This window comes from Nicotiana sylvestris, chromosome 8 (genome assembly GCF_000393655.2).
Source record: "Nicotiana sylvestris chromosome 8, ASM39365v2, whole genome shotgun sequence".
Taxonomy (NCBI): Eukaryota; Viridiplantae; Streptophyta; class Magnoliopsida; order Solanales; family Solanaceae; genus Nicotiana; species Nicotiana sylvestris.
In genome coordinates, this window is record NC_091064.1 from 7,831,997 (window position 1) to 7,845,567 (window position 13,571).

At 38.0% G+C, this 13,571-nt stretch overlaps 1 protein-coding gene across 1 annotated transcript; it reads left to right on the forward strand.

The window, feature by feature from the left end:
• Positions 1–11,607: 11,607 nt before the first annotated feature.
• On the forward strand, positions 11,608–12,790 carry LOC138874649 (uncharacterized). The gene is made up of 2 exons (XM_070153422.1): positions 11,608–12,139; positions 12,477–12,790. The coding sequence occupies exons 1-2, from the start codon at positions 11,608–11,610 to the stop codon at positions 12,788–12,790; spliced, it is 846 nt and encodes a 281-aa protein (XP_070009523.1).
• Positions 12,791–13,571: the final 781 nt, after the last annotated feature.

The window sequence follows — 13,571 nt, forward strand, 5'->3', positions numbered from 1 at the left end:
ATTACCCGTAACGTCCTCTGTACTCTATCAATAAATACCTGAGGGTTCTTGTTTGGATCTACTTTAGTGAATACCAGTGGGTCTAAATTAATAAAGTCATGAACCCTCGCACTCACATACCTATCTGCATGACCAATACCTACTTCCTAACACAGGGCCTGTGCGGCTACTAATCGGGTCAATAAATTGAATAGCATCTCTCATCTCCTGACCCGATGCATTCCGGGTGAGGTGCTGAATGTACAGGGGAGGGCGCTGGAGTTGGTGCCCCTCGGAGCTCTTCTGGAAAGGGCGGGGTATGTGAAGTCAGAGATAGAACCTCACCATGAGACTCTCCCCGAGCCCTGGTAACTCGTGGCGCTCGACTAGTAGTCTCACCAGCCACGAACTTTCCCTTGTGGGCGGCTGTAATATTTGGAGGTATTGCTGAAATATAGCATATTGTTAGGTACATGAATTCTTGTATCTCACGATCTGAGATAAAAAGAGAGGATAACATCCTATATGTCCTGTAGCCTCCTATCTATAAGTGTGGTGCACGACACACCCATAAACAAGACTCTACTAGACACGGTTTGTAGACAACCCTAGGACATAACTGCTCTAAAACCACTTCTGTTACGACCCAAACCGATGGGCTGCGATGGGTGCCTGAGTCCTACCTGTCAAACACCCCTAAGCATGCTCTAAGATATGAACCTGAATAACATCTGCTGAATTACGAAAATAGCATATATGAAAGAAACCTGCCAACAAGGCATATGTACGTATACATGCAGAATATAGTGGGCGAGCCGACAATGCTGCTATACACAACTATACATCCAAAACTGAAAGCCGACAAGGCCACATACAACTCAACTAGACATACTGTCTACAAACCTCTAGTAGAAACATAACTGTACAAAGACGGGACTGAGCCACGTCATACCCATATACATATATTTATACAAATGTATCGTACCAAAATCAAAGCAGATCCAGATCAAGTGGAGCATGCCAACTCTCACGGATCAGGGATTCTAAGAAGGGGGACCGTCAGCTTGCCTACCTGCACCTGCGGGTATGAAATGCAGGCCCCATGAAATAGGGCATCAGTACAAAAAATGTACTGAGTATGTAAGACATGAAAATTAGTACGTAGAAGACATAAATGAAACATGGAATAAAGAAACACATCTTTAAATCTGAATAACTTTGTAAATTCTGAAACGTTTATAATGTCATGCACGTGCGTATAAATGTTGTGCCATGCATAGGTATGGGTGTACATTATGTCATCAAGCCACTGAGGGCATCCCATCATATTGTCTCGGCCACTGTGGGCAAAATCATCAACATATACCAGCTGATCAAGTGGCGGTTCATATATAACGCCATAACCTTTTTCCATATCCCATATACATATATTTACATATATACGCGTATATAACGCCATCTAGTCATGGGTCAATACACATGTATAAATGAGTGAAATGCATAAAAAATACATAGTAATTTCAATATTCCTTCCGGATAAACTTTTTCAACTGTGTATTATCCTGAGACTCACGAACAGAAGATAATAATATTTTTCATGGGGAATAAGAATATAGATACCCTTACTATTTCTATGAATAGAGTAATTTATGGAAACTGTGTATTTGCTCGTTTCTTCAGTATAATTTGGACCATGCCAAAAGAAAGAAGGGAGAGCCTTAACATACCTGTTTCTTAAATTATTTGAACAAATCTGCTTCTGCGAAATTCTTGAACGAAATTTGAAATGCTGAATGAATTTTTCTTAAGTTCTGTTTTCCAACTTTTCAAACCAAGAAGATGGATATTAATTTACTTTAGGATAGTAACGTTTTTTTGTTTCCTTGAAGTCTTGAGAGGAAAACGTTTCTGGTCCTTTTTAACTTTTGAATGAATAACGTTTGGATTCCTTAAGAATTTGAGAGGAATAACGTTGAAGTTTGGAAAGAATAACACTTCTGGATATTTTTGGTTCATATTTGATTTTTGGCAGATAACTTAGTCATCCATTTTCATTTATGCCTAGGTTGCAACCTAGGCATAAGTGACTACTTAGTCACTTCTTGACTTGGTGGCTTCTTGCCACGTGAGAGGGTGGTATAATTTATAAATTTTTATCCACTTATTAGTTAATTGGATAATATTTCGTTATTCGGTAATTAATTAATTACCCGTATAATTTAAAAATTACCACAAATTACTTAAAACCCTATTTATTTTTAAAATACTTCATATATACTTTATATATTATACTACCGTGGTCATATGGTACCTTGCATGATACTGGTTCATAATTATTGGGTATTATCGCTCGACCCATATTTTATTCCAAATTGACCACTTTCAACGAAACTCGTTTTCTTTAATCCGTGTACCCCTTTATCCTTTATGACACTTATTTATCGATTGTTACAAATAGCGTAAATACGTTAACGTCAAGATGATCTCGTCCCCGAGTCCACGTCGGTTAACTGAAAATAAAATTTTAACATACGAAAACGCGAGATGTAAGAAAACTCTTAGAGATTTTTTGCGGATTCCGGATAAATACAGGGAATTTATTGTGATAAAATTATTGGAAATGTACGTCAAGGCTGAAGACGTTGGCAATAATGAGATTGTGCAAAGCAGGGATAACCCCCAGTCATCGGGTTTATTCTGGAGCAATTTTAGCCCAACAGGTTCCGGCTGAAAGAGTTTGGCCGGATCTTAACTTATCTCCGCGGGCGAACGAGGAGTGAGGAAATAATGTCTCTCCTACTTTACATAATTCACAAGACGACTGGTAAAATTCAATTTTCTTTTTTGTTATGATGTTTATTTTTTGTTGAATTGAATTTGTATTAACACTCATATTTTCCACAGGGGGTACTGTCCAGATATGAATTTTACAAGTTATGACCCCACACCCAGTTGGAATATGCGTAGTTCTGGCGTGTTGGATTACGGTGGTCCATCCGGGAGTCATCACAGAAAAATGTCCATCATGGAATGTCAACGCAGTACAACTTGTAAGTGAAGTGATATAGCTATATGTAAAATATTTATCAATTTGAGTAGCTTATTATTTTGTTCTTTTTATGCAGTGAAAACGAGCAACTTGATGGTTCTGACCTCACTCAGTTACCCGTAGACGACGTATTTACTCGTGATTTGACAGATGCGTAGAGTCAGAAAGATAATAGTGGTTATGACAACAATGCCGATGAGTCTGGAAATGACACACCCTTCCCTGACGAGGGTGATGATGAAGAGGAAGTGAATGTTGAACCTGAGCTGACGAGGGAGAATGCTCCTCCACCTCCCGTTAGACCAAGAGTGTACGAGTCCCACATGCCGTTTCATGAGCGGAATATTCCCTACCTTGATAATTTGCCAAGTATGCCGGATGTGGATGCCCTCACAAGGGATGCTGATGAATTTCGGTCAGCAATGCGGGATGAGTCTAGATCAATGGTGCTGGCAAAGGGCATGTATTTTCCCGATAAAGCTCGCTTAACCAGTGCTGTAAAAATGTACAGCATAAGAGAGTGCCGTGTGATGATTGTATGAGAGTCAAATCCGGAGGTATACAAGGTCAAATGCCATAGACACTTTATGGGTTGTAACTAGATGTTGCGTGCGATCAAGAAAGAAATAGGATTGTGGAAAGTGGGTAAATATATTAGCACCCACAAATGTGAAATGGACACATTCAATCAGAATCACTTCAACTTGGATATAGACTTGATTTCTCTTGTCTTGATTCCACACTTGGAAGTGTCCATTAGGTACAAGATCAAAGAGTGTATTACATCCGTCCACCAGGAATATGGGTGTATTATAACCAAAAGAAATGCATATCTTGGGCACAAACGTGCATTTGAAATTATTTATAGTGACTGGGATAAGTCATTTTCATCTCTACCCAGGTACATGGCCGCACTAAAACAATTTAACCCCGGGACTGTTGTTGAATGGAGGCATGAGCGGAGTCCTGGAATATCGGAATATATTTTCAACTATGTGTTCTGGTCATTTAAACCAGCAATTGATGGTTTTGTACATTGCCATCCGGTAGTTTTCATAGACGGTACTCATGTCTATGGAAAGTATGATATTAAACTTTTGATCGCAGTTGCAGTAGATGCCAACAGACAAATATTTTCACTAGCTTTTGCCATTTGTGCCAATGAAAGTGAAGAGATGTGGATGCGTTTTTTTGAACCACTTGAAGCAGCACGTTGTCAAAAAACGTTCAGGTATTTGTCTAATATCAGATCGGCATGGTGGTATTTTAAGTTCTGTACGACATTTGCCTGAATGGCAAGAACCCTATGCATACCACTGTTACTGTGTGAGGTACCTGAAGGCCAATTTCCAGAAGAAATATCCCGACAAGGCCTTGCATGATTTAATGCGGATGGATGGAACTGAGCACCAGAACTTCAAATTCACGAGGCGCATGGAAGCGATCCGACAATTAGACAAAAGAGCCTATAATTGGTTGACAGGACATGAGCTTCACAAGTGGACATTGCATGCTGATGGTGGCAGACGATAGTGAGCCCTGACTACAAATGTATTAATCATTCAACGGCTTATTGAAGTCTGCACGTGGATTTCCTGTCACTGCCATGGTCCGGATGACATTCAAACAAATCGCGGAGAGTTTTGTTGAAAGGCATAAAGCTGCATCGGAATTGATGGACATGGGTGTTTAATTTATGTCAATACCAATGAAAAGACTTGCGAAATATAGGAGGCGAGCACATTGGCATTCATATTTATAGTATGATCACGACCGGTGTGAGCACGTGATTTTTGCCCAATATGACATACTCCTATAAAATCCAAGAAAATAGATTTTTTCCTAATTATTTGAAATTTTTAGGAATTTTGTAGATTTTATTAATTGTTTACATTTCTGTGCATGTTTAATTTTTATTTAAATCATGAAAAAATACCAAAATATCATGCATTGCATTTAGGATTTATATTTACAATTAATCAATAATTATTTACTTTATAAAAATTTGAAAATCACAATAATAGCTCATTTTTATATTTTTTTGTCTTTTAATTTTGGTTTATTGATTTTCCTCTTTTAATTTAAATTTAAGGGATTTACAATTTTTATAATTAGTTAATTAGTTTAATTTCATATTTTTAGATAATTTAAGATTTTTAATTATTAGGGTTTTTAATTAAAAAAAAGAAAAGAAAAGGAAAATTAGTTAAAAGGGGGAATTGGAAAGGAGTGCCATTTTTCGGAATTGGGCCATTTTCTAACACCCTATTTCAGCCCAATTATTCCCCATATACACAATTAATACCCTAAAGCCCAAACAACCCTTTTCACCGTCCCAGTCCAAGTAAACCGGACCAAACCCGCCTGTGACCCACCCCTTTTTCCCTCCATATATAAACCACCTTATAACATTCCCCCTATCAAACCCTAAACCTAGAGAAAAATCAGAAATGACGCCCTACTGTTCCTTCATTTTCCTCAGCTTTCAACTCGCCCGAGTTCACTCAAATAGCTCCCCTCCACGTCATTTGATTCCCACCGATTTTTGTCAGAAAGAATTCGAATATTACCTCAAAATCGCACAATTTCGGGTACGAAAGGACGATTTGTTGGATGAATGGGAGCCGTGGATAGATATAAATCGATCCACGCCCTCCATTTGTCCCAAAATTGTTCAAAAAACTCGAAGATTTTCGGATTTTTGGGCAGATTTTTGAGATTTTTCGAAGGCTATATATATGAGGTAAGTTCTATGTGCTAGGTTAGAGGGAGATCGGAGAAAAATCTTCAGAACATAGCCGAGTAATTTTCTAGGGTTTTAGTTGTTATCGTCTTCAGTCTACTTTTTCTTCAAAAAAAACATACCAAAAACAGCACAATGGTCCGAGTTCAATTTTTCTAGTCGAGTTTACTTCATGTTTTAGAGAAAAAAAATATAAAATAAAAATTACTGAGCACAGATATGTCTTAGTGCTTGTTCTTTCTTTTGAAGTTCTGTTTTTCTCAAGAGAACTTGATTTAAAAATTCAAGTTGCAGTCGAGTTTGTTTTGGAGTTCAAAATTTCGGTAGTGGCACAGTTAAAGTTGGTTGATTCTTGTTTTCTTGTTGCTGTTCGTTTCAAGCTCTAAGCCGCGGTTTTGCTCGAGTCGATCTAGTTGTTGTAATCCCTGAAGTTTTTTGTTAATTGAAAGCTTTAATCTCAGGTTCATCTCCTCACTCCTTAATTTGTTCTGGTATTGATCAAAATGTGATGATGGTTGAGACTTTGCTAGGTTGGAAGTGTTTATGAGTTGGTTCATGAGAAACCAGCCTGTGATGCAGTTTTTTTTGTTTTCTTTCTTGGCTCCGGATACATCTCCCTTATTCTATTCGTTCTGTGTGCTGTAATTCATTCGGGTTATACCCTCTGTTGCCTTGGTGTTTACTAGTGAATGGTGTATAAATCCATTTTGCTTTACCATACAGAATTCATGTCTGTTCTTGAATTGATTATAATTTTCAAACGTTGAATGCTAAGGTTGTGGTCTGGATAAGCCAACAACTTTATAAAACATGAGTGTCACACAATTTTTAATGAAATACACTAACTTCCACAAGCATCTTGTATTTAGTTGAGATCCACATTGTCCTCTTAAGAGCTACTGTTGATGATAGTAAGTAGTTAAGAAAAAAAAACTTTTAAGTCATGAATCATGATTCTTTTGATTGCATTTAAAGCAAAAACATCAATGGTAAATAATGAAACAAAACTGGAAAGCAGAGAACAATTAGAGCAGTTATCTTCACTGATTCTCTTTGAGCTCGAAATGTACATGTGAGAGAATGCAAAGCAATGACTACATCAGAAGAAAATTGCCTATACGGCCCTGCCATTCCAGAGAGCAGGGTGATTTTTTAGGCTTGCATATCACTGTTGAAATGCATCTATCTTAGTATTTGACAAATGAATATACACATAGGATTAACAAGATGACTGAAGTTGGTTAAAACTAAGTCAAATTGAATGTTAGTTAAAGTCATTTACCTGCTACATGCTGATATTTTCATATAACAGCAATATCAAGTTAGTAGTGATTTTAATGGTTATTCATTCAGGGTATAGCGTTTTACTGGTTATGGCATTGTATCTTTTTTTTTTGTGATCTCTTACTTTAGGCCCTAAGTTCTAGTTTGAGAGCTTGTTGAGTCATTAGTTGTCATGGATGATATAAAGGCTTCCAATTGACCCCACATTGCCTTAAAAATTGGTTTGGACATTCATATGCTTAAAGTCACATTTTTTTGTTGATTGATTTTTCTGGTTGGTTTTGTTTAATAGAGCATGGATGGCTACTGTCAATGGAATGTGTAGTTTTAATTGGCAATCAAAAAGAGACATCAAATCATTATTTTGGACTGAACAAGCTAATCGGCCAGTTTGTCCCTTACTAATTTATTTTAGCCAAGTATAATTCCAAATAGAAGGAAGTTTCTAAGCGTAGCTTTGTTTAGGCGCATAATTAATTTATTACAACTATGGGTACGTCTCCCGTAACGTGGTTGTGATAGCTAGTTTAATTTAGTTTAAAATAGGAATACCTTTAGTTTGCCTTTAAAATATATATAACCTTTTTTTTAAATAACTTGAGGTGTGCCATGCTTTAAATCTCTAACATATGGCCCTCACAAATTTAGATCAAATAATTTGGGGTGTTCCATATAAAAATAAAATCCTTTAATCTATGGCCCTCATATAAATACAAAATTAGTTTAGAAATTCCTTGAACCTTCGTAGTTTGCTTTAGGCGCGTTAATTAAATAACTGTTATAGATACGGGTACGGTTCCCGTGACGTAGTTGTGACACTTAATTATCCGGGGTACATTTATGTGACTCGACAACAATTTAATCTTTTAAAGCTAAACATGTTGTAGATCGTGGGTACGGTTCCCGTGACATGATTCACAATATGTAACAATAATTATTAAAAAGCGATTTTAAAAAAGGGTAAAAATGCACAATAGGTTAAAATATATAATAAATCAAATAATTAGGCCAATTTGAATAGTTTAGGCGACCGTGCTCGAACTACGAAATCCGAGAATGCCTAATACCTTCTCCCGGGTTAACAGAATTCCTTACCCGAATTTTTGTGTTTTGCGGACTGTAAAACAGAGTCAATCTTTTCCTCGATTTGGGATTTAAACCGGTGACTTGGGACACCATAAATTATCCTAAGTGGCGACTCTGAATTTTAAATAAAATAATCCCATTTTGATTGTCACTTAAATTGAAAAAACTCTCCTATACCCCTTCCGGGGGTAGGAAAAAGGAGGAGTGACAGCTCTGACGACTCTAATAGGGATTGAACCCTGAATCTCTAGTTCAGGGTTCAAGAGTTCGAGCTTAGAATAATTGTTACATTTGGGGTTTATTTATTATCTGGTTTTATTACATGTTTGAGCCTAATGTGCTAAATGCTGTTTTTTACCGCTTTGATACTATTTGAACTATATATAAACTGCTACGAAACCCTTCTCTTCTCATCTTCGAGGATGTGCACGCTGACGTGACTCCTCTTCTGTTAGTGTCATACCTTAATTTAGGAAGAGGCTCAGACGAGTTACAAAGCCGGATGGCCTTTTGGTTCCCGGTACGTAGCCCCCCTCGGCTCGAGTTGTCTGCTCGGGTTCACAAGTCTAGAACAACATACCCAGGTTTTTGAACTTAGAATAACTCAGCCTCATGCTGGATCCCTAGTAGGAACGCTTGTTTGCATCATGTCCATTTGACTTTGGGGACTCAACATATGGGTTGGGTCTGTCTAGGACAGGTGTACCCAAAGAATAAAAGACCAATCTGATGCATCCTATGTGCTACATGTTGCCAATTCAAGGGTAAAAGAGGTCATTTGGCAGACCAACGAGGTTTGAGGATAAAAGAGAAAAAAAGAGAGAGAAGTGTAAAATAAAGCAAGTAGCACGCAATTATAATTTTCTTTCACGCTTTTTCAAGAAAAGACCAAAAATAAAAATGAAAAAATACAAAAAGATTTTGCACTTTCCCATAATTTTTTTTTAAAAAAAATTAAAAAAAAAGAGAAAAGAAAATCCAAAAAGATTTTACATGTTTCATCATTTTTCAAGAAAAAGACCAAAATATGTTTTCTCTAAATTAGTTATTTTTTTAATTTTTGTCCGTATCCAATCTTCCCGAACTACGCATACCTGATTCTCGTCTTTCGGGGCGTGATACGTAGGCAACCCACATAGGGTCCGGTCTTCCTAGTGAATCTTAGGTTCTTGGCTTTGCGGGGTCTGAGCCAAATTTTACACTTCTAGCAATCTTTAGGCCGCATAAGCCATTTTGCAAAAAATAGCCTCAATCATATCTTGCATGTGTCCAACAGGAAGAATTATTGTCTCACATAGCGTTCTAGGGCTTTAACTTTATTTGGTCTTAATTTTCTCATACAGGTGTGGGTTTACTTACCGGAGTTTGAGCATGGCAGACACTTCGGGACCATCCAGGCAGGATCGCTCATTCAGGAGTTGCTTAAGGAGATTTTCTTTTTAATGTTTTGAGTCTGTTTTTCTTGTTATGTCATCTTTTACCTTCTAGTTTTGTATAGTAATGTCGAGTTTTTTTTATTATTGTACTTTCTATTTTGCATTTGAAAAGTGTATTATAAATCAAAAATCCAAAAAGAAAAAAAGAGATTCTGCGTTTTATATTTCTGTTAGAAGTTTTCTTTAGAACGCTAATTCTAAAAATGAAAAAAAAAGAATTTATTTGAGGTGGTTTTCCTTAGGAACTTAATATCTAGAACTCAAAATAAAAAGTTACTTTTATATTTCCTTTAGTATATTAGGATAAATATTCAAAAAAAAGAAAAGAATTTTCTTTTAGTACCTCTTTAAAAGGTTTTCTTTAAGGTATTAATTCCAAAATCCAAAAAGATTTTCTTTTGAGGTGCTTCTTTGGGAAATTAATGAAAAATGAATACAAAAATTCTTTTTATTTTCATTAGAACTTTAGGATATTGTACATAGAAGAAAAAAACATACTTTATCTTTTGTTTATCTTTAAAGTTTCTTCCTTAGGTAATCAAAAACTGAAATCCAAAAACATTTTTTATCTTGTTCATTTCTCGTTTCGAAATCTTTCTTCAGGTATATCAAATGAAAATTCAAAATATTTTTCTTTGGTTTATTCTTTAGATTTCCTTCTTAAAAAAAGAATCAAAAAATATTTTTATCGTGTAGGGTTTATTTTTCCTTAATAATTTCCCATAGAGTATTTGTTTCAAAAAAAAAGGAGAGAAAAAAGATATATGCTCGATAAGTTTGAGTTTAGAATAGGTTATAGAACATTAAGTCTAGAAAATTCAAAAAAAAGATTTGCTTCTTTTATTTCTCTTTTCTTATCAGAGCAGTCATTAAGGTAAAAAGAAAAAGAAAAAAAAGAAAAAGAAAATGAGAATGTTAGTTTGTTTACTTTATTCCCGATCTTCTCGAACTACGCAAAGGTTTGATTCATGCAGCGTCATGATACGTAGGCAACCTACATAGGGTTCGATTGAATCATTTTTTTAATATATTTTTTTAAAAAAAAGGAAAAAAGAAGAAGAAAAAAAGGGGTGGATTATGGGATGTGAGAAATGAGAGGAAAGAAAAGAGCGATAAGCAAAAGAAAAGAGGAGAAAGGAAATAAAAAAACCAAACAGTGCTAAAAGAATAGATTCAAATGGACAAACTGGGATGATGCGAAGTGACCTTGCGACCCTTGATGTCATTCTAGAACCGTTAATTGTTACTAGGTGCATTGCATCCCCAACGTGCGGTTGCCTATCTGTTAAGCTCTAATCTCTAATGAGTTTGTTGTTGTCATCAGATTCAAGCAGGTGGTTAGTTTGTTTGGTATCCTGGAAACTCATCCGTACAACACCAGGTCCAAAGACAAGTTGATTATTGCTAACCAAGAACTGGATGCAAGTGTTATTGATCCGTCAAGAGAGGGGGAAGAGTCTGGTGTTAATTTGAAAGAGGAGTTGTATAAGCTGAAACACCAGATGGCAGAGATGTACCAGGCATGGGTAAAAGGGCATCCACCACCATCCTACCCAACCAACCCTGCTTTCGTCCAGCCGCTGGCTCCATCCCAAGACCTCCCACTGTTGATTCATCTCTAGGCTTTCCCATTTACTACCATTACTAAGGCACCACTTCCCAAACACCACAAGCTCCACCACCCAAACCAGTTTCATACCCTCCTCCACCAGCCACCCCTGTTTCATGGCACCCCACCCGCTACACTCCACCAATACTCCAGTGAGCCTTTATTCCAAATCCAAGACAACCAATACTATCCCCTGGAGTCTACTTTCAAGGCCCCAGAGCCTTACTCCTACACTCCTCGTTTTGACCTCCCAGGTGAGACTGAGAAACCACCTAAGAACCCAAAACATGAGGAGATGTTCAGGAAGGTTAAAAGCCTGGAACAGTCATTCAGAAACATGCAGGGGTTGGGAGGTCAGGTGAGCGTGGCCTACAAAGATTTGTGTCTATTTCCCAATGTTCAACTGCCGATAGAATTCAAGATGCCTAAATTCGATCTATATGACGGGCACAGAGACCTGATGGCCCATTTGAAGGGATTCTGCAGTAAAATGAGAGGAGCCGGTGGGAAAGAGGAGCTATTGATGGCATACTTTCGCCTGAGTCTGAGAGGCACGGCGTTGGAGTGGTACACTCGTCAGGATCATAGCATATGGTATACATGGGATGATTTGGTCCAAGCGTTCGCTTGTCATTTCCAATACAACCACGAGATTGTTCCAGATCGTTTGTCTCTGACTAAGATTGAGAAGAAGCCTAGTGAAAGTTTCAGGGAGTACGTTTTTCGTTGGAGAGAACAAGCGGCAAGAGTTGACCCTCCGATGAAGGAGAGCGAAATGGTGGATTATTTTTTGCAGGCTCTGGAGCCTACTTACTTCGGCCATCTGGTATCAGCCATATGCAAGTCCTTTAACGAGGTAGTGAAGATGGGTGGCATGGTGGAAGAATGGCTTAAATCAAACAAAATCATGAGTTACTCAGCTATTAAGACAACTACCCAAGCCATTCAAAACGGTACTGGGGGAGTGATCGGAAAGAAGAAGAAAGAAGATGTGGCAACATTTGATTAAGGATCATGATTTGGACCTAGGGGCTCATCACACCAATATACCCAGCCTCGACCCCATCACTAAACCTACACCCAAACCCCATATAATCCACCCCAATACTATTTCCTATCACCATACCCTTATATTTCTTTCCACCATGCCCAGACATATACTCAACCTCCTGCCTACTCACAATGGCGTGCCCCATCCCCACAAAACACTTACCCATCCCTCGAGCCTACTGAAACCCCACCGGCGCAAGTTTCCAAACCAATCCAGCATTAAAAAATGAGAGGTTGCAGTGGAAGAAAACTTTCACCCTGTTGGGGAGTCTTATACCAACTTATTCCACAGATTGAGGCAGTTGGATATGTTGAGGCCAATTGAGTCGAAATTGCCAAACCCTCCTCCAAAGAACCTTGATTACTCTATGAGCTGTGAATATTGTTCTGGTACTCTGGGGCATGATACAGAGAAGTGCTGGCACTTGAAAAATGCCATCCAGGAGCTCATTGACACAAATTGGATTGAAGTCCAAACTCCGGAGGCACCCAACATTAACCAGAACCCACTACCAATCCATCAGGAAATAAACATGATTGAGACAGTACATTAGGGAGGGGAACCTAAGAAGCCTTCATAGGCCTTCATGATGATTCGGTCCAGTGAGGTCAGACCAGTTAAAAAAACATCAGTTGAAGGATCAGTGAACAAGTTGAGCATGACAAACGGTGCACCATCTGTGGTAGTTAAGAAAGAATCCCCAAGTGATATTGCAGCAAAGCAAGAAAAGTCGAAAGTGGTTGTGCCAGGAGTGGCAAACAAGCCTATCATAACTGTAGAGGGTGCCCATATGGACCATGTCATCATCAAGCCTGTAACCCAGCTACCGGTAATCAGCACCAAGGCCATCCCATGGAACTATGAACGGGTGATAGTGACCTATGAGGGAAAGGATGTGAAAGAAGAAGTCAATGAGGCCCAGGGATTAACTCTTTCGGGGAGATGCTTTGCCCCAGAAGAGTTAAGGAAAGCTAAAACATCCAGAGATAACCCAGTTCTAGTGAAGAAAGCAATGACTGAAGAAGATGCGAAAGGAGTTTCTGAGAAAAATGAAGGTAGAAGATTATTCCATCGTGGAGCAGTTGAGAAAGACGCCCACTCAGATTTCATTGTTGTCATTGTTAATCCACTCAGACGAGCATCGTCAGGCCTTGATGAAAATTCTAAACGAGGACCATGTTCCCGATAAAATTTCAGTGAACCATATGGAAAAGATCGCCAACAAAATATTTGAGGTGAACAGGGTCACCTTCTTTGATAATGAGTTTCCTGTGGAGGGTACTGAACACAACAAAGTTCTCTATCTTACCGTAAAATGTGAAGATTCTGTGGTT